The 19,480-nt window shown below is 34.7% G+C and overlaps 1 protein-coding gene across 1 annotated transcript in view; it reads left to right on the top strand.

Annotated features, from left to right (window-relative positions):
* PPIG (peptidylprolyl isomerase G) overlaps nt 1–19,267 on the top strand; it is a 52,497-nt gene extending 33,230 nt beyond the window's left edge. Inside the window, exons 9-13 of the mRNA XM_026697088.2 lie at nt 10,435–10,639; nt 12,224–12,394; nt 15,643–15,727; nt 17,362–17,498; nt 17,991–19,267. Coding sequence (XP_026552873.1) covers nt 10,435–10,639; nt 12,224–12,394; nt 15,643–15,727; nt 17,362–17,498; nt 17,991–19,098 — 1,706 coding nt within the window. The 3' untranslated portion in view covers nt 19,099–19,267. The remainder of the gene's footprint in view (nt 1–10,434; nt 10,640–12,223; nt 12,395–15,642; nt 15,728–17,361; nt 17,499–17,990) is intronic.
* Nucleotides 19,268–19,480: the final 213 nt, after the last annotated feature.

The following is a 19,480-nucleotide window of genomic DNA, read 5'->3' as shown; positions in this document are numbered from 1 at the left end:
TGGAGAAAATTAAACCCCGAGAAAAAGCAATTTACATTTTATTCTAACCACACCAATCATGGACACGAATTGATACGGTGTGGATGAATGGTGAGTTAGCAAATGAGTTAAAAGAGATTGAAATTTTACCTAATGAATGGGCAGATCATAATCCGATTCAGATAGTGTGGAAAGGTAGGAAAAAGCCAAGGAAAAGGTGGACGCTAAATACACAGCTAATTAAAAGAGAAAGAGTTTACGAATAGACTTAAGGAGGAATTAGACTACTTTTTAAAAGAAAAAATAATGAGGCAACTACGAAGCAGAATATTTGGGATACAATGAAGGCAGTAATAAGGGGCATAACGATATCATATACTGCCAGGAGAAATAAAAATGTGCCCAACAAAATAAACTAAAACAAAGAATTAAAGAATTAGAAACGCAGTTACAAAATACTCCAAAGGATTCTAGATTGCAAAATCAGATGACAATAACTAAACACAAACTAAATCTAATTGAACAGGAAGGAATGGTCACAAAGTTGAATATAGCTAGACAGATATTCTTTGAACAGGCTAATAAACCAGGAAGATGGTTGTCCTATAAACTCAAACAAGAAAAACAGAAAAGATTAATTTACCAATTAATAGATGAAAATGGGGATGCCCAACAGGGAATAGAACAGAAAAAAGAAATTGCATGTAAATACTTTGAAGACCTTTATAAAAAAGAGGAGGTAAACGAGGATATGATAAATTATTTGGGTGTAACAAAAGATAAATTGGGGATGAGATGAAATAAATGCTAATTTAGAGATATTACATGGTCTGAACTGAAAATAGCAATAGAAAATCAAAAGAATAACAAAGCTCCAGGACCTGATAGGATTCCAGGGGAATTATACAAGGTAATAGGAAAACAAATAGGACCCCTCGGTGGAAGTATATAACAAGGTTTTACTTGCAGCTAAAAGGCCGGATTCATAGAAGGAGACATTAATTTTGTTGATTCCGAAAGAAGACTCAGATCCATGACTCATACAAAATTATAGACCAATTTCTCTGTTAAATACTGATTACAAAATATTTATTTCAATTATAGCAAATAGATTTTAAAAAATCCTGAACGAATATATACATAAAGATCAAAACAGATTTCTTCCCAATAGACAAATCAGGAATAATTTAAGAATAGTGTTAAATGTTTTGGAATACTATGAAGCCCATCCGGAAAAAACAAATAGCCCTTGTATTCTTGGATGCACAGAAGGCCTTGGACAACTTAAATTGGCAATTTCTAATTCAACAAATCTACAATATGAATTTAGGCACTAAATTTGAAAACATTGTGACTACAATTTACGCCTCACAAAAGGTGAATAATATAATTAATGGAGAGTATACGCACTCAATAAAAATAGAGAAAGGAGTTAGGCAGGGATGTCCATTATCTCCCCTGCTCTTCATATTATCTTTGGAAACACTGCTTACATGAATTAGAACCCAGGAATAAAGGGCTTAAAAATAAAGAAAGAAGAATATAAACTGCAGTCATTTGCGGATGACATGGTCTTTTTCATAGAGGACCCAATTGAAACAGGTCAAGAACTGTTGAAAGAGCTAGATAAATTTGGGAAACTTGTAGGACTTAAAATTAACAGGGGAAAAAATGAAATTAATAACTAAAAACCTAACAAAAAAAACCAAATTAGAATTGGAAAAGGCAATGGGACTACAGGTGGTTAAAAAAATTAAATACCTAGGAATTTGGCTGACAGCTCAGTGTAAAACTTTAATGGAAAATAATTATAGCAAATTACTACAACAGGTTAAAAAAGACTTAGAGTTATGGATTAAACTGCAAATCTCTCTATTAGGGAGGAGTGCTACCATTAAAATGACCATTCTCCCTAAATTTATTTATTTGTTCCAGACAATACCAATAAAAATACATAAAAACTACTTTATGGAACTTAATAAGGATAATCGCAAAATTCATTTGGCAATGGAAAAAATTGAGGATAAATTTAAAAGCAGTGCAAGACATGAAGAGCAGGGGGGGTATGGCACTCCCAAATTGGGAATTATATCATAGCGCAGCCTCTTTACTATGGCTGAAAGAGTAGGTAAATTTGTCGAATAAAAGAATATTATTCCTAGAAGGCCATCATTTAAAGAGGGGGTGGTATGCATTCTTATGGGACATGGGAAAAACCAAACAGAACTACTTCCACAGACATATAATTAGAGACTCTTTATTGGCTAATTGGAATAAAATAAATAAAAAACATTATCTAAAAATCCCAATTTGGATCTCAACGATGGAGGCGATGATACATCCAAATAATTTGGATCTCAACAAGATGATAAAATACAAAGACCTTCTGGATGCACAAGGAGCTTTAAAATCATGGCAAGATCTCTAAGAACAAGAGCTATGAGTAGACCGGTGGGTTTACTTACAAATTCAAAATAGATACAGACAGGATAAAAGTTTTGGAATTTACAGTAAGTTACAGCAATTAGATAAAATCTTACTAGGTCCAGATTAAAAAAATATAACCAAATTTTATAGCTATTTATTAGAGGTAGAATTAGAGGAGGAAGTAGTCAAAGGCAATATGATAGCTTGGAATAGAAATATTGGACATAGCATTACATTATTAGAATGGGAAAGGGTCTGGATCAGGAATAATAAAATCACAAAATCAGCAACATATAAAGAAAATGCCTATAAAATCTTTTATAGATGGCATCTTTCCCCTTCGAGAATAGCAAAGATGTCTCCTAACATGAATCCGAATTGCTGGAAATGTAAAAAGAAACACGGAACATTCTTTCACATGTGGTGGTCCTGCACTGAAGCCCAAAGATTTTGGCGCAGAATCAAAAAATGTTTGGAGGAAATAATGGCAGAGCAAATCGAATTAAAACCAGAATTCTTCCTATTAGGGATATTTGATAAACAACTCCCTAAAAAACTAAATATATAATATTGCACATACTTACTGCAGCTAGACTAGCCTTTGCACAGTGTTGGAAACAAGCTGATATTCCAACAGAGGAAATGATTATTCAGAAAATAGCAACCTGTGCAGAGATGCATAAATTGACCTTAGCACTTAAGGATAAAGAATCATCAGAATATTACAAAAGCTGGGAATGTTGGTATGACTGGATAGAACAAAGATAGGAAATATATTAGTAAATAATGTTAACTGTAAAGGAGGTAGTAATTACATACTCGCATTAAGATTTACTGTAAATATGACACCAATAATGATAACAAATAAGGAACCACAAACTGTTGATAATGGAATTGCTTGCTTTTATATGTTTATTTTTTGTGGGTTTTTTTCTTTTCATTTTTTTCCTATGTTGTGTATGTGTTTGTTCATTATTTTAGTTGTATATTCAATAAAGTTTGTTTTTTAAAAAAAAAATTTGGGGAGTGACAATTGCTTGCCTGTGCTCTTTTTTTTTCTTTTTTTCTTTTTTCTCTTTCTCTCTTTACAGATAAGTACTACAAGATGAGCAGAAAGACAACAGCCCCAGCTTCCTCAATACCAATAGCCTCTTCACCATCTGGAGGACAACGGACAATATAGACAATTGTACAACAGGAGAAAGAGAAGGAAGTGACATTACAGATGATTATGCAAGGAATTTAGAAGATTGAAAAGGGAATGGAGAATATTGAGCAAAGAACTGAAAAGATAGATGAGAAAGTAGAAAATATTCAACAGATGATGATGAAATATGAAAACAGATTCAAAAAAATTGAAGAAGATACACAAAGGGACAAGAAAATTGGAAATATTAATACTCTATTGAGCGATGTCGAAAAGGGCAGGTGTGAACTATTAGAATGGGAAATTGATAGATCAGAATTCTACCTAAGATTTCAAAATGTAGAAGAAGGAAAAGGTGAAAATCTTGCTGAAATAATGACAGAAATACTGGCAGAAGTGTAAGAGATAACCAAAGAGAAGGTGATGGATGGGATGGATGAAGTGTTCTGTATCTATATAAGATATGCAGTGAGAAACAGACTACCAAGAGAAGTCCACATCAGATTTACTAAGATTATTAAGACACAGATGCTGCAGGTGACAAGAGAGAACACATTAAAGTATAAAGACAAAGAAATTACGGTACTGAAACATTTACCAAGAAGAGTAAGAGAGATGAGAAGAGAATATTTATTCTTGATTAAAGAGTTACTTAAAAGAGAGGAGTAAACTACAGATGGTTGATGCCAGAAGGCCTCTTGTTCACTTGGCAGGAACAAGGACACAGAATTTGACACAGTTGAAAAAGCTGAGCTATTCTACTTAGAATACTTGAGAGGAAAGGAGGAAGAAGCAAGAAAGAAGGGTCATTAATTGAATTCCAAGAGTGTATAGCAATAATTGAAAAAGAAAAAGAAGAAGGTGCAGTAGGTGGTGTACCCGGAGTGCAATGAGAATTAAGACCTACTAGAGCAATAAAACCCCCTCACAAAGCTTAACTTGGATGAAAGAAAATTGATTACGATTAACATAAATGGACTTAACTCGGCTACTAAAAGAAGGAAAGTATTTCACAAATTAGAGAAATTAAAATTTGATATAATTTGCCTACAAGAAGTACATATCAAAAAAACAACGTGAATATATATTGAAAAAAAAAAATTAGGAAAAATTTTTACGTCACTGGCACAATCTAAAAAAAGGGGTGTAGTATTATATATTAAAGACACAATTTTAATTGCAATTTATACTCCACTGATAACCAAGAAGAATTCTACAGGAAATTACATATGAAAATAATTGAATTAGACTATGTTAATATTTGTATGATGGGAGATCTTAATGGAATAATTAATGATCGCTTGGACTATAAAACACAGAAATCAACAAAGAAAGCTAGAAAGATACTACCAAAATCTTTCTTTCAAATAACAGAAGAATTTAACTTAAAAGATGCATGGAGAGAGAGAAATGTGGAAAGTAAGCAATACACTTTTTACTCAAACAGGCATGCATCATGGATAGAATAGAATAGACATGATATGGATGTCAGCAGAATTACTGACCAACATATGAGAGATTGAAATAGAAAAAGCACCTGGACAGACCATAATCCAGTCGTAGTCATTTGGAAAGGATATAAGAGGAGATCTAGATGGACTTTAAATAATACTATATTAAAAGAAAATGATTTTAAACAGAAAATAATTCGTTTTCTTTTTTAAAGAAAATAGAAAAGAGGACACATCTTTACAGAACCTCTGGGACACAATGGAGGCCTACACAAGAGGCTTGATAATAGACTATACAAGGAAAAGAAATATAAAACAGAAAAAGACTTTCAAAACATTGGAGAATGATTATAAAAGATTGGAAAAAGATTTACAGAAGTCCCCGCAAAAAAAACATTAAAAATAAAATGGATATAATTAAACATAAAATGGGACTAATGGAAAAAGAGGAACTAGCACAAAAAATCAAAAATGCCAAACAGAATTACTTTGAAGATGCAAATAAACCAGGCAGATGGCTAGCCTATAAACTGAGAAAGGAAACAGAATCAAGAAGGATTAGTCAATAAATCAAGGACATGTTTACTATGAAAACAAGGAGAAGAAAAAAAATTATACAAGATTACTATGGAAAATTGTATTTTCAAGAGAATGTTCAAGAAAAAGTTAAGCAATATTTACAGAAAGTGAATTTACCTCAGATACCTAAAGACATTGAAACAATGTTAGAAGGGAACATAACGATGATGGAATTAACAGAAGCCCTAAAAAAACAGAATGTTGGAAAAGCATCAGGTCCAGATGGCTTGCCAGCGGAATTTTACAAAACTTTTCAGAAAATATTGAATCTTCACTTGTTAGAAGTTATGAATCAAGTTATGCTAAAGAAAAGAATACCCAAAACATGCTCAGAAGCATATATTACACTTATACCGAAGGAGGATACAGACCTGCAGCAAGTTAAAAATTATAGACCTATATCCCTATTAAATTCAGACTATAAAATTTTTGCTTCAATCCTGTCAGAAAGACTGAAAAGTTACTAAAATAATTTTATCCATAATAACCAAAATGGATTCCTGCCAAAGATACAAATCAGAGACAATGTGAGAATTATTCTGGACCCTCTAGAATTCTATGAGGCACATCCTGAAAAGCAAATGGCCTTGATGTTTTTAGATGCACAAAAAGCCTTTGACAATGTGAGTTGGCGATTCATTTTACTTCAGTTGACACAAATGGGCTTTGGTAAAAAATTTATTCAAGCCATTGAAACGATATATCATGAACAAACTGCAAAAGTTATGGTAAATGGAGAATTAACAGAATCTATAGATATAAGAAAAGGGACAAGACAAGGTTGTCCACTGTCGCCTCTGCTGTTTTTGTTAACATTGGAAGTGTTGAATAGAAATATTAGAGAAGATAAAAGAAATAAAAGGAATGAAAATCAAAAAGGAAGAGTATAAATTGCAAGCTTTTGCAGATGACCTGGTATTCATACTAGAAGATCCATTGGAAACAGCACCTAAATTCATAAAAATAATAGAAAAATATGAAAAAGTAGCAGGTTTGAAAATAAATAAAGATAAAACAATGATATTAACAAAGAATATGTTAGCAAGACGAAAGAAAGAGTTGGAAGAAGTTTTAGAAATGCAGGTCACAATCAAAGTTAAGTATTTAGGGATATACATCACCAATATGTAGCACACTGAAGGAGGATAACTATTTTAAACTCAAACAGCAGATTGCGACAGATTTGATAAAATGGAAAAAACTACAACTATCATTGATTGGGAGAATATCTACAATGAAGATAAATGCATTGCCTAGAATGTTATATCTATTCTAGACAATTCCAATCCGACCAGGGAAAAAGTTTTTTGGAGACTTAAATAGAATTGTGCTGAAATACACTGCTCAAAAAAATAAAGGGAACACAAAAATAAGACATCCTAAATCTGAATGAGTGAAATGTTATTAAATACTTTGTTTGTTACGTAGTTGAATGTGCTGACAACAAAATCACACAAAAATTATCAATGGAAATCAAATTTAGCAACCCATGGAGGTCTGGATTTGGAGTTACACTCAAAATTAAAGTGGAAAAAAACACTACAGGCTGATCCAACTTTGATGTAATGTCCTTAAAACAAGTCAAGATGAGGCTCAGTAGTGTGTGTGGCCTCCACATTCCTGTATGACCTCCCTACAATGCCAAGACATGCTTCTGATGAGGTGGCAGATGGTCTCCTGAGGGAATCTCCTCCCACACCTGGACTAAAGCATCCCCCAACTCCTGGACAGTCTGTGATACAATGTGGCATTCGTGGATGGAGAGAGATATTATGTCCCAGATGTGCTCAGATGGATTCAGGTCTAGGTAACAGGCAGGTCAGTCCATAGCATCAGTGCCTTCATCTTGCAGGAACTGCTGACACACTCCAGCCACATGAGGTCTAGCATTGTCATGCATTAGGACCCCAGGGCTAACCGCACCAGCATATGGTCTCACAAGGGGTCTGAGAATCTCATCTCGGTACCTAATGGCAGTCAAGCTATCTCTGGCGAGCACATGGAGGGCTGTGTGGCCCCCTAAAGAATGCCACCCCACACCATTACTGACCCACTGCCAAACCAGTCATGCTGGAGGATGTTGCAGACAGCAGAACGTTCTCCACGGCGTCTCCAGACCCTGTCACATGTGCTCAGTGTGAAGCTGCTTTCATCTGTGAAGAGCACAGGGAGCCAGTGGCGAATGTGCCAATCTTGGTGTTCTCTGGCAAATGCCAATGTCCTGCATGGTGTTGCGCTGTAAGCACAACCCCCACCTGTGGACGTTGGGCCCACATACCACCCTCATGGAGTCTGTTTCTGACCATTTGAGCAGCCACGTGCACATTTGTGGCCCGCTGAAGGTCATTTTGCAGGGCTCTGGCAGTGCTCCTCTTGTCCCTTCTTGCACAAAGGTGGAGGTAGCAGTCCTGATGCTGGGTTGTTGCCCTCCTGCAGCCTCCACGTTTCCTGATGTACTGGCCTGTCTCCTGGTAGTGCCTCCATGCTCTGGACATTACGCTGACAGACACAGCAAACCTTTCCACAGCTCACATGGAAGTGCCATCCTGGATTAGCTGCACTACCTGAGCCACTTGTGTGGGTTGTAGACTCTGTCTCATGCTACTACTAGAGTGAAAGCACTGCCAGCATTCAAAAGTGACCAAACCATCAGCCAGAAAGCATAGGATCTGAGAAGTGGTCTGTGGTCACCACCTGCAGAACCACTCCTTTATTGGGGATGTCTTGCTACCTGCCTATGCTTCCCACCTGTTGTCTATTCCATTAGCACAACAGCATGTGAAATTGATTGTCAATCAATGTTGCTACCTAAGTGGACAGTTTGATTTCACAGAAGTGTGATTGACTTGGAGTTACATTGTGCTGTTTAAGTGTTCCCTTTATTTTTTTGAGCAGTGTATATATTTGGCAGGGTAAAAAAGCAAGAATAAAACTAAAACTGTTACAAGGTGCAAGAATAAGAGGAGGGTTTGCCTTGCCCAGTTGGGAGTTATATTACCAGTCGACAAGCTTGATGTAGGTAAAGGAATGGATAACATTAAGGAACAGTAGACTATTGACTTAGAAGGGCATGACTTACTGTTGGGATGGCATGCTTTCCTCTGGTACAAGGGAACTAAAACACGTGTATTTTAGAAGACACATTCAAGAGGCACTGTTTTTGAATTGGGAGAAGATAAAAGACAATATTACTTAAAACTTCCATTATGGATATTTACCATTGAGGCTTTTTTTTATCCAATAATATATAAAAAGGAACAAACAGATATGGTGAGATATGGAATGAAAAGGATGAACTTAAATCTATGCAAGAGTTGGAAGAACAAGGTGTAAAAATGAATTGGATTTCATATTTGCAAATACAATCTAGATTTGATAAAGATTTTAAAGCAGAAGGTATTTAAGATAAGATGACTGACTTAGACAAAATTTTGATGGGTATTGATGAAAAGGTAATTAAAAAGCTTTATGGACATTTATTAGAATTTAAATTGGAGGAGGAACAAGTTAAAGAAACGGTGATTGCTTGGATAAATTTTGGATATGTGATTGATTTAGAAAAATGGCAAAAATTGTGGTCTCAAAATTATAAAATGACAATGTCAACTGCATATAAAGAAAATTTGTATGAGATGTTTTACAGATGGCATCTATCCCTGACGAGACTTGCAAGAATGTTTAAGAATAAATCGGATAAATGTTGGAAAAGTCATCAGATACCTAGTTCGTATTACTGTATGTGGTAGACATGCTCGGACACAAAAATATTGGACTAAAATCCACACATGATTGGAAAAAATGATAAAACAACATATAGACTTTAAACCAGAGATCTTTTTATTGGGAATTATACCAGAAATATACAACAAAGAGCTGAAATATTTGATTGTAAATTTTTTAACAGTGGCTAGAATTGTATTTGCTTAAGAATTGGAAAAATGATAAAATACCTATGCAGGAGGAAGTTATTAAGAAAATTATGGACTGTGCTGAAATGAGTAAATTAACATTTGAAATTAGAGAACAAGAAGATAAACTATTTTATATGATATGGGATTTGTTTTATCAATGGTTGGACAAAAAGATGTAATGCAACAGAATAGATAATTTTGTTATAGATGTTTAATAGATCGATATAAAATATAATGTAGACATATGTAACCATTGGATGAAAGTACAATAGAAATTTTAAAATAAAATTTGGGATATCTTGTATAAAATGATGGAAAAAATAGTTTAGCCATGGATGATTAATACCTGATAAATATATAAGCATATGTTAGTTTGACGTGAAATTTATATAAACTGTAAGTAACGACTATGAAAGGATAGCACAAAAGATTCGCAACCAACTGACACACTGTATGTACATAAAATGGAAGATGTTTTTATGTATGTTTGTATATGTTTGTCTTAAAAAATAAAAAAAACTTTTTCAAAAAAATAATAATAGTCTGCTATTTCAGTTTCAGATTGTAAATGCTGAAAAGAAAAACAGTCAGCTTTAATATTTTGTTTTCCAATCACCTTTTGTAGAAATTAATTATTTGGCTTATTTTAATGCTTTAAACTCCAGAGAGCACCATTGTTAAAATTGTTTATTAAGAATTTAGACTCTGGGGTATAACAATATATTACTGCTCGAAGGTGATACAGTTGTAACTGTGATTATAGTTAAAATGAATTTCTTAATAATATTTAGCATCTTAATATATGAAAAATTATGCTTGGGAAATAACTTTTATTTATTTGCTTTAATATTCGGAAATTAAAGGAAAAACTGGAGAAGATAGGAAAAGAATAATTTTTTTCGCTTAGGCAGTAAACGCTTTTCTGTTGGTTTCATTAAAGCCAAGAAGGAAGAGAAGAAAAGACGCAAGTCATCATCTTCATCTAGTGATTCAGAAAGTTCAAGTGATTCAAAAACGTCTTCTGATTCGTCAACTGAATCTGACAGTGCTGCTGAAGAAAAAACAAAGAAAAAGAAAAAGAAACACAAAAAAACCTCTAAGAAACATAAGAAAGAAAAGAAAAAGAGGAAAAAAAGCAAAAAGAGGTACATACAGGAAGGTTTCTATGAAAGCGTTAAAACATTTTTCTTCCTACACTATTATTGCAACAAATGTAACACAGAATAATTTGAAGGAATTAAAGATACATTTTTCATTGTCAATTTCAGTTAGCTTGTTTCTGAAATTATGTTTTTTTTTTAAACATTGCTTATGTATCTAAAGTCATAATGATTTTAAATACATTTTAGGATGAAATCTGAGATACTTGGAGAACAATGCTTCAGTTGCTAGGAAGTCAACCGAGTGGTTTTATAAGACAGCAAGTCCCCAACATAAGAACAAATTCCCATCCTAAATTACCTTTAAGTCCATTTGTATGTAAACTGGAACAAGCTCTTTAGTCACATGTTTTGTCTTACTGTGTAATAAAGAGAAAAATGGAAGCCAAGTGCGATTAAAAATGGCAAATGCCATTCTTATACAAGCTGAGGAACTATTGAATCCATGCAATATTTTTAGGAACTGCTGAAAACAGTCCTTGACTTATAACACTTCGTTTATTGATGTTCCAGGTTACAACTGCACTGAAAAAAGTGACATAAATCATTTTTCAGTTATGACCTTTCCAGCACCCCTATGATCATATGATCAAAATTCAGATGCTTGGCAACTGGTTCATATTTATGACTGTTGCTATGTTCCAAGGACATGTAATTTGAGATCTTCTGACAAGCCAAGTTAATGAGGAAGCCAGATTCACTTAACAATTGTTGCAAGAAAGGTTGTAAATGTGGCAAAGTTCACTTAACAAGTGTCTGTCTTAACAACAGAAATGTTGGGCTCAATTGTGGTTGTAAGCCAAGGACTACCTGTATATTAAAAATCCATGCATTACTTTGTGATGCTTATATAGGCATTGCGCTGTTTCAGCGCTGCTTCAGTTCATGGGGGTAAAGTAATGTCTGCCATTTGAGTTGGATCTTGTTGCCAGTCAAATAGTCAGAAAAGCTGGAGTGCGACATGACTCAAAATGACAGACAACATTCTTGAGCTGTGCAGTGCTTTCAGGAACAAGTGAAAACAGGCTGTGCAATATATAAAAAACAAATGCTCATGGAGATATTGCAAGGCTTCAGCGGTTTTTCAGTGAGCAGGGAGAAGTGCCACCTGCCATTTTAAGTTGGATCTCATTGCTGGTTGGCTGTCTGCCATTTTGAGTACTGCAAATAGCTTGTTTGTAACTTTGTTGTTTGTAAGCTGGGGGGTCGCAACCTGGCGACTTTCTGTAGTGTGGATCCATTTCCATTTAAGCAGCTCAGAAACTATCCCTAGGCATGATTAAATCTGTTGATTTATATTTGTTCAGTAATTTACAATAGGAGTATTTTTAAAAATTGCCATGTTAATAAAAAGACCAAAAAAAGCATGTCCCCATATTCAACCTGTCATTAAAACCAGCAAGGCATAAGAAGAACCAGCACAATTCAAATTACAATATTAAACATTTTGCCGCTTTCCAACAGAAATTTCTAAAATATAGTAAATTTGAAATATGTTTGGCACCTGAAAACTTAACACATTATTCTAAAAGTACAGATAAAAATCTTCTTTTGTTTTATAAATTTAAGTTCAGCTAGTGAAACTGAAACAGAAAATCCTGAATTGCAACAACCACTTTCTACAGTCCGTCCAGAAGAAATTCCTCCTGTTCCAGAAAACAGATTTTTGATGAGGAAAAGTCCTCCCAAAGTAGATGAAAAAGAAAAAGAAACAAAGAACAGAGAAAGAGAAAGGGAAAGGTAAGACTTTTAAAAATTATTTATCAACACAATAGTATGATGTTAAAATACTAAGATCTACAGGTGAAACTCGAAAAATTAGAATATTCTGCAAAACTTCATTTATTTCAGTAATGCAACTTAAAAGGTGAACCTAATATATGAGATAGACTCATTACATGCAAAGCAAGATAGTTCAAGCCGTGATTTGTCATAATTGTGATGATGATGGCTTACAGCTCATGAAAACCCCAAATCCACAATCTCAGAAAATTAGAATATTGTGAACAGGTTCAATATTCTAGGCTCAAAGTGTCCCACTCTAATTAGCTAGTTAAGCATAACACCTGCAAAGGGTTCCTGAGCCTTTAAATGGTCTCTCAGTCTGGTTCAGTAGGAAGCACAATCATGAGAAAGACAAAAAGGTAATTGCAAAAGAAGTTGGATGTTCCCAAAGTGCTGTATCAAAGCACATTAATAGAAAGTTATGTGGAAGGGAAAAGTGGAAGAAAAAGGTGCACAAGCAGCAGGGATGACCTCAGCCTGGAGAGGATTGTCAGGAAAAGGCCATCCAAAAGTGTTGGGAGACTTTCACAAGGAGTGGACTGAGGCTGGAGTCAGTGCATCAAGAGCCACCACATAGACGGATCCTGGACATGGGCTTCAAATGTTGTATTCCTCTTGTTGAGCCGCTCCTGAACAACAAACAACATCAGAACCGTCTAACTTGGGCTACAGAAAAACAACTGGCTTGTTGCTCAGTGGTCCAAAGTCCTCTCTTCTGATGAGAGCAACTCTTGCATCTCATTTGGAAACCAAGGACCCGGAGTCTGGAGGAAGAATGGAGAGGCACACACTGCAAGATGCTTGAAGTCCAGTGTGAAGTTTCCACAGTCTGTGTTGATTTGTGGAGCCATGTCATCTGCTGGTGTTGGTCCACTGTGCTTCATTAAGTCTAGGGTCAATGCAGCCATCTATCGGGAGATTTTGGAGCACTTCATGCTTCCTCCTGCAGACGAGCTTTATGGGGATATTGACTTCATTTTCCAGCAGGACTTGGCACCTGCCCACTCTGCCAAAAGCACCAAAACCTGGTTCAATGACCAGGGATTACTGTGCTTGATTGGCCAGTAAACTCACCTGACCTCATTGCCAAGAGATAGATGAGAGACATGAGACCGTACAATGCAGAAGAGCTGAAGGCCGCTATTGAAGCATCCTGGTCTTCCATAACACCTCAGCAGTGCCACAGGCTGATAGCTTCCATGCCACGCCGCATTGAGGCAGTAATTGCTGCAAAAGGGGCCCAAACCGAGTACTGAGTACATATGCATGCTTATATTTTTCAGAGGTCCGATATTGTTCTATGTACAATCCTTGTTTTATTGATTGCATGTAATATTCTAATTTTCTGAGATTGTGAATTTGGGGTTTTCATGAGCTGTAAGCCTTCATCATCACAATTATGACAAATCACGGCTTGAACTATCTTGGTTTGCATTTAATAAGTCTTATATATTAGTTTCACCTTTTAAGTTGCATTACTGAAATAAATGAACTTTTGCACGGTATTCTAATTTTTCAAGTTTCACCTGTATGTGTAAACATTAAGATCACAAACTAGTGGAAACTGTATAGTATAAAATAGAATAATATAGTGGCAAAATAATGACATTATCAGGTAGATAAATGGTTATGGAAACCATTCTGAACTAATCTACCAATTTATAACAATGAATGCCAATACTAAGGGTAACAGCATCCAGTTACTTGGTATAGAATATCTCTCATCGTTTCTTCCTGTCACAATAGTAGCAGATCAACACTTGTGCACCTAACAACTAGATAAAGTTGTCCTTTGCTTTTCCTCCCTTATTTATTAAAGTGGCTGTATTCCCTTAGTATGCTTAGCATAAATCAGGGTTAACAAAAGCAGAAAAGTAATTCTTATTACCTAGCACAGTTGTTATATTCTGATATATACTGCAATATTCTGATTCTTAATTCTGGAAAGATGAGTTGTAGACAGCCAAGCCCACAGGCTGTTCAATTGAGCAATTTTGTTAGGGTTAGCCTGGCAGTTGTCACTGAAAGTATATGGTAGACTGATAAACCATTTCATATTAACAGACCCCCACCAAATCTGGGTGCAACTGGGGTAGTTGTTCTTAATGAAGAATGGGACAAATGACCTTTGACTCACAGGAGAAAGAAATGCCATAGCAATACACAATATTGTATTTGCCCACACCACCAAAAGCAATGCAATTACCAAAATATCAAGCCAGATCAAACAGAATAGAGCAATATAACTCTATATGGAAAACCAGCAATTCATTTAGATTTTACATATACTAATCTCCCAGAATATCAACACACCCAATTAAAAAATAAGTTATATAAAAATATTTGCTCCTTATGGAGTTTGCAGTGAGATGCAGTTTTTTTACTTCATACTAAAAATCAGCTCTCTTTAGCTAAAACTCTATCTTAACTGTGGTTGATAGAAAACAGTATGTTAACTGGGTTTAACTTAACCATTGGGGAAAGTAAAGTTTAATGTGCGTTTGAGACTGACGTAGCAACCCCAGAGTTATGATCTGTGTAAACTACATGTTAATTTGTATTCCTACATATAGACAATGATTCAAAATAATCAGGTGATCAGACTTTCATTTCTTTTGGAAATCTTTGAGCTACTTTTGTCAGAACAAATATTGTATAGTTTAAAAATGAAACAATAATTTCCCCAAACCACATTAAAAATACACATTAAAACAACATAAAACTGCTAAAATGGTTTTTAAATTAATTAATTAAAATAATTACTAACGCAGATTTTAGGATCATTACTTAAGAGTTAGCACATTGCTTTCAGTAGGATTTATTTCTTCATAAGTTGATAAACATTCTACAAGGGAGGAACAAACAATATTTTTAGTATTTAAATATTTATTAACTATTTTCAGTTAATTTTGCATATGCATGATGTTCTGTAGCCATCTTTATGTAATGTAAGAAAAGTGCCTTGTTTTACTGTTATCTATATTTTCTTTGTTGATTGCATTTTAGTTTGGTATTGCTGGACTAAGGCTCTTAGAATTTACTATTATTACTACTATTACTGTCATCTCACCACTGAATATTTTGAATTCTTTTTTATGAAGAAAATGTTTAGCAAGTTGTGAACTTTAGAAGTCCATGATTGTAGAAGAAACTGATAAATCATAGTTAAATAGCAGTGATTTTTTTCTTTTCTTGATTTCTAGTAATCCGTCAAATTGTCAAACATCATATCAGAGAAGGCTCTTGGTGACAAGATCTGGTCGAAAAATAAAAGGAAGGGGACCAAGGGTATGTGTTTTTTTACAGTTTGATTTCTTTGATCTTTGGATTTTAATAAACCATGATTTAGTTATGTGATATATACATGTCTGTCTGTCTATCTAATTAGACCAAGGCTTATTAGAGTTAGCAAATTAGACTTAGCAAACAAAACCAGCATTTTGCATTTATATCTCATGCTAAGTTTGGATATCAAGCCATACTGAAAGCAATACAGGTAATCCTTGACTTACAACAATTCATTTAGTGATGGTGCAAAGTTACAGTGGCACTGAAAAAAGTGAGTTATGACTGCTTTTCATATTTATGACAATTGCACGTTGCAGCACCCCAAGGTCATGTGATCGAAATTCAGATTTTTGGCAATTGACACAAATTTATGACGGTTGAAGTATCCTGGAGTGCTGTGCATTGTCTCCTTTTGCTACTTTCTGACAAGCAAAATCAGTGGGGAAGCCAGATTCACTTAACGAAATCGTTACTAACTTAACATCTGTAATGATTCACTTGATTCACAGCTTTTCCAAGAAAAGTCGTAAAAAGGGACAAATGTCTCATTTAGCAACATAAATTTTGGACTCAGTTGTGGCGATAAGTTGAGGACTGCCTATATGTGTTTGCGGGTTGGCTAGCATATAGTGATTTGTACAACAAGCTAAGATTGTGTCAAAATATTGACTTTAAATTGGGGTGCATGTTTTAATAGTCTCTCCATGAGGGTTCCTTTAAAAATCAAGTATGCACATGTTTTGTTGCTAAACTGTTCTTTTCTCCAGTAATGGACTGCCTTCTGCCAAGGCTGTTGTGTAGTGCCATTAGAAGACTTCCACAAAACTCAACAGTGTTCACGAGCTTTGTGGAACAAAGATTTGCTAAGGAAAAATTCCTGACTCTCCCATAATCCTTACTCCCAAGGAACCCAATTTTTAAAGTTTTATTTCTGTTTCAAGGATCAAACATTTAGAACTGAGGTCAAAGTATAGCATAGCTCTAGTAAAAATAATTTTAAAATTAAACAGTAAACTTATTAATTGGCTTCTTTCAAATGAGAATTATAAAAACAATATTACTTCAAAAAGAAGATAATATAATTTATTAAATAACATAGATTTGATAGATTCTGCATATCAGAATTCAGTATGCAGTAATACACAAGAAATTAATTCCTTTGGTTGTTAGATGCGAAAGTTATTATAGCAATACACTTGAAAACTGAAAGACATATTTAAAAGTGAGAAATCACTTTGAAAAATTAATACAGCAGTAAAAGTTAAGAATTTTGTTAATTAAAAACTGCTTACACTATTTGATTTCTACTTAGTTATATAAATAAAGTTTAGCAATAGATTAGCTCCATTTGTACAAAAGTATTTAGTATGGGTGTTTACATTTTGTATTTCCCATTATTTTAAATACATTTTTGTATTCTGGACAGTGCATTTTTTCTTTTTATATTTTTATTGTTAAATTGCTGTGTTGTTTTCAGTGAGCATTGAAACAATTCTTATCCCCAAATGATCTATTAGATGGAGGTTTTATTATGTTTTTAAATATGTAATTTACAATCAAATGTATGACAGTTGCTCTACAAATTAGGATCCACATCTTCTTGTCTTAGCTAATTTTTCCTCCTGTATTCAAAGCGGTACCGGACACCTTCAAGATCCAGGTCGAGGGATCGCTTTAGACGCAGTGAGACTCCTCCACACTGGAGACAGGAAATGCAGAGAGCCCAAAGAATGAGAGTATCAAGTGGAGAAAGGTGGATAAAAGGAGACAAGTAAGATTCACTAGCCATTTCTGTACTATTTATTTATTAGATTTTTATCTCACTTTATAAGTAACTCAGTAGTCAGCGCAGCAGTGAAATTCCTGTAAATAGTGGTTTATTTTTCCATTTCCTATTTTGCTCATGTCGTATCTTGTTAGAAGAAAAAGAAAAAAAGCTAATAATCTGCTTAAATTCCAATTAAAACAAGTACAGAGAGGAGTCGAAAGAAACAAGTACGTGTGCTTTCTTTCTTCGCTTGTGGGAAATTCTTCCACAAATTTTTTTAGAGGCCTTCTCACTCTGTTATGTCACATTTGACTCCTACAGCAGAGTTCTGGAACAGTATGTTGTGTTTTTGATTTAGGGGTACTTCTTTCTATCATATGTTAAATGTACTTGCACTTGCATGCAGTTTATAATGTAAATTCAGATAACGATATGGGATTATTTCATTCGTTTTATGTTTAAGTTTGTTTGTTTGCTTGCTTGTTTGTCTTGAAGGAGTGAAATTAATGAAAACAAGAAGGATGCTGCAAATCAAAAAAGCCCAGGGAGAGGAAAAGAAAGAAAAATATCTGACTACAGAGAGGGTTCTGAAAGTCTAGATAGAAGAGGAGAAAAAGAAACACAGCCCAAAGATCCCAAATCTGACAGTAAAGACAGAGGGACAAAGAGGAATTCTGAGAAGGAAGATAAGGACAGACATAACAAAAGTAAAGCCAAAAAAAAGGCTAGATCCAAAAGCCAGAGCAAAAGCAAAGAGATATCAAAAAGCAAAGAAAGAGACTCAAAATACAGCAAACATGAAGATAAAAAAATGCGATCGAGAAGCAGAGAAAAAGACAAAGAAAAATATAATGATTTTCATGGCAGAGAACGGAGCAAAAGCAGGGAGAAGAATAAAAGGGGAAGATCTAGAAGTACTAGTCAGAATCGTACCAAAAGTAAAGAGAGGGGCAAACACGAACACTCCAAAAGCAGGGAACGCGAGCAGTCTAAAAACAAGCATAGTTCCAATAATAAGGCCAGAGAGAGAAGCAGAAGTGTGGACAGGGGCAGGCGAGCCAGGTCCAGAAGTAAAGAAAGAGACCGCAGCAGAAGTAAAGACTATTCCAAACACAGAGATAAAGAAGTGAAAAGAAAAGGAAGGTCAAGAAGTAGAGAGAGAAGAGGCACACCAGAGAGGTCCAGAGAGAAAGACCATAAAAGGCGGAAGGAATCCCGTAGCTCTGAGAGGGAAGAAAGTCGAAGTAAAGACAGGCATCGGGATCAAGAGTACAAGAGTTCACGGAGAAAGGAAGATACTGGAAAAAAGGTGCGCTCAAAAAGCCGTGACAGCAGTAGCTCTGAGACGAATAAAAGCAAAAAATCCAGTAGAAATCAAGATAGAAGTCCTGACTCAAAGAAAAGAAGAAGCAGCAAGGACAGAGAATTGAAAAGATCATACTCACGGAGGAGTAAAGAAAAGGAAAGGGACAGATCTCGTTCTTCAAGAGAAAAAGAGGTCAACCAAAAATCAAAATACCAGGAGAGAGATCGTGCCCATGGCAAAGATAAAAAATCTGATCATGAATCAAGTGCTGGGACTGATGAAGATAGGCATGGATGAGTTTATGAACTTATTGTTTCCACTCTGCTTCTAGGTTCTAGAGACATGTTGGGGAACATTTTTTTTTATGTGGACTTCAGTTTGGTTTTTTTGATAATCCACAATCTGGATCATTTGTACCGCTAAAGTTTTAATAAACTTGAAATGGAAAAACAAGTTTTATGTGTAATACGGTGTGCTGTGTTTTAATATTTCATAGTTTATGTATCCTATTTCTATGTTACCTGATGGAAGCATATTGTATGTTTAATTTAATTTTAATTTAGAAGCACACTGCAAATCGGTTGATTGCTCTGGAATTAGAAATATCTTTGAATCAAATTCTTTTTACATCTTAGATAACATGTTAATATTAAATTATATTAACATTTCTACAGAACTA

The sequence above is a fragment of the Pseudonaja textilis genome, chromosome 1 (genome assembly GCF_049901715.1).
Source record: "Pseudonaja textilis isolate UNSWEBS1 chromosome 1, rPseTex1.2, whole genome shotgun sequence".
NCBI lineage: Eukaryota > Metazoa > Chordata > Lepidosauria > Squamata > Elapidae > Pseudonaja > Pseudonaja textilis.
The sequence above is the reverse complement of the archived record's forward strand: the minus strand, read 5'-3'. Positions and strand labels throughout refer to the sequence as shown.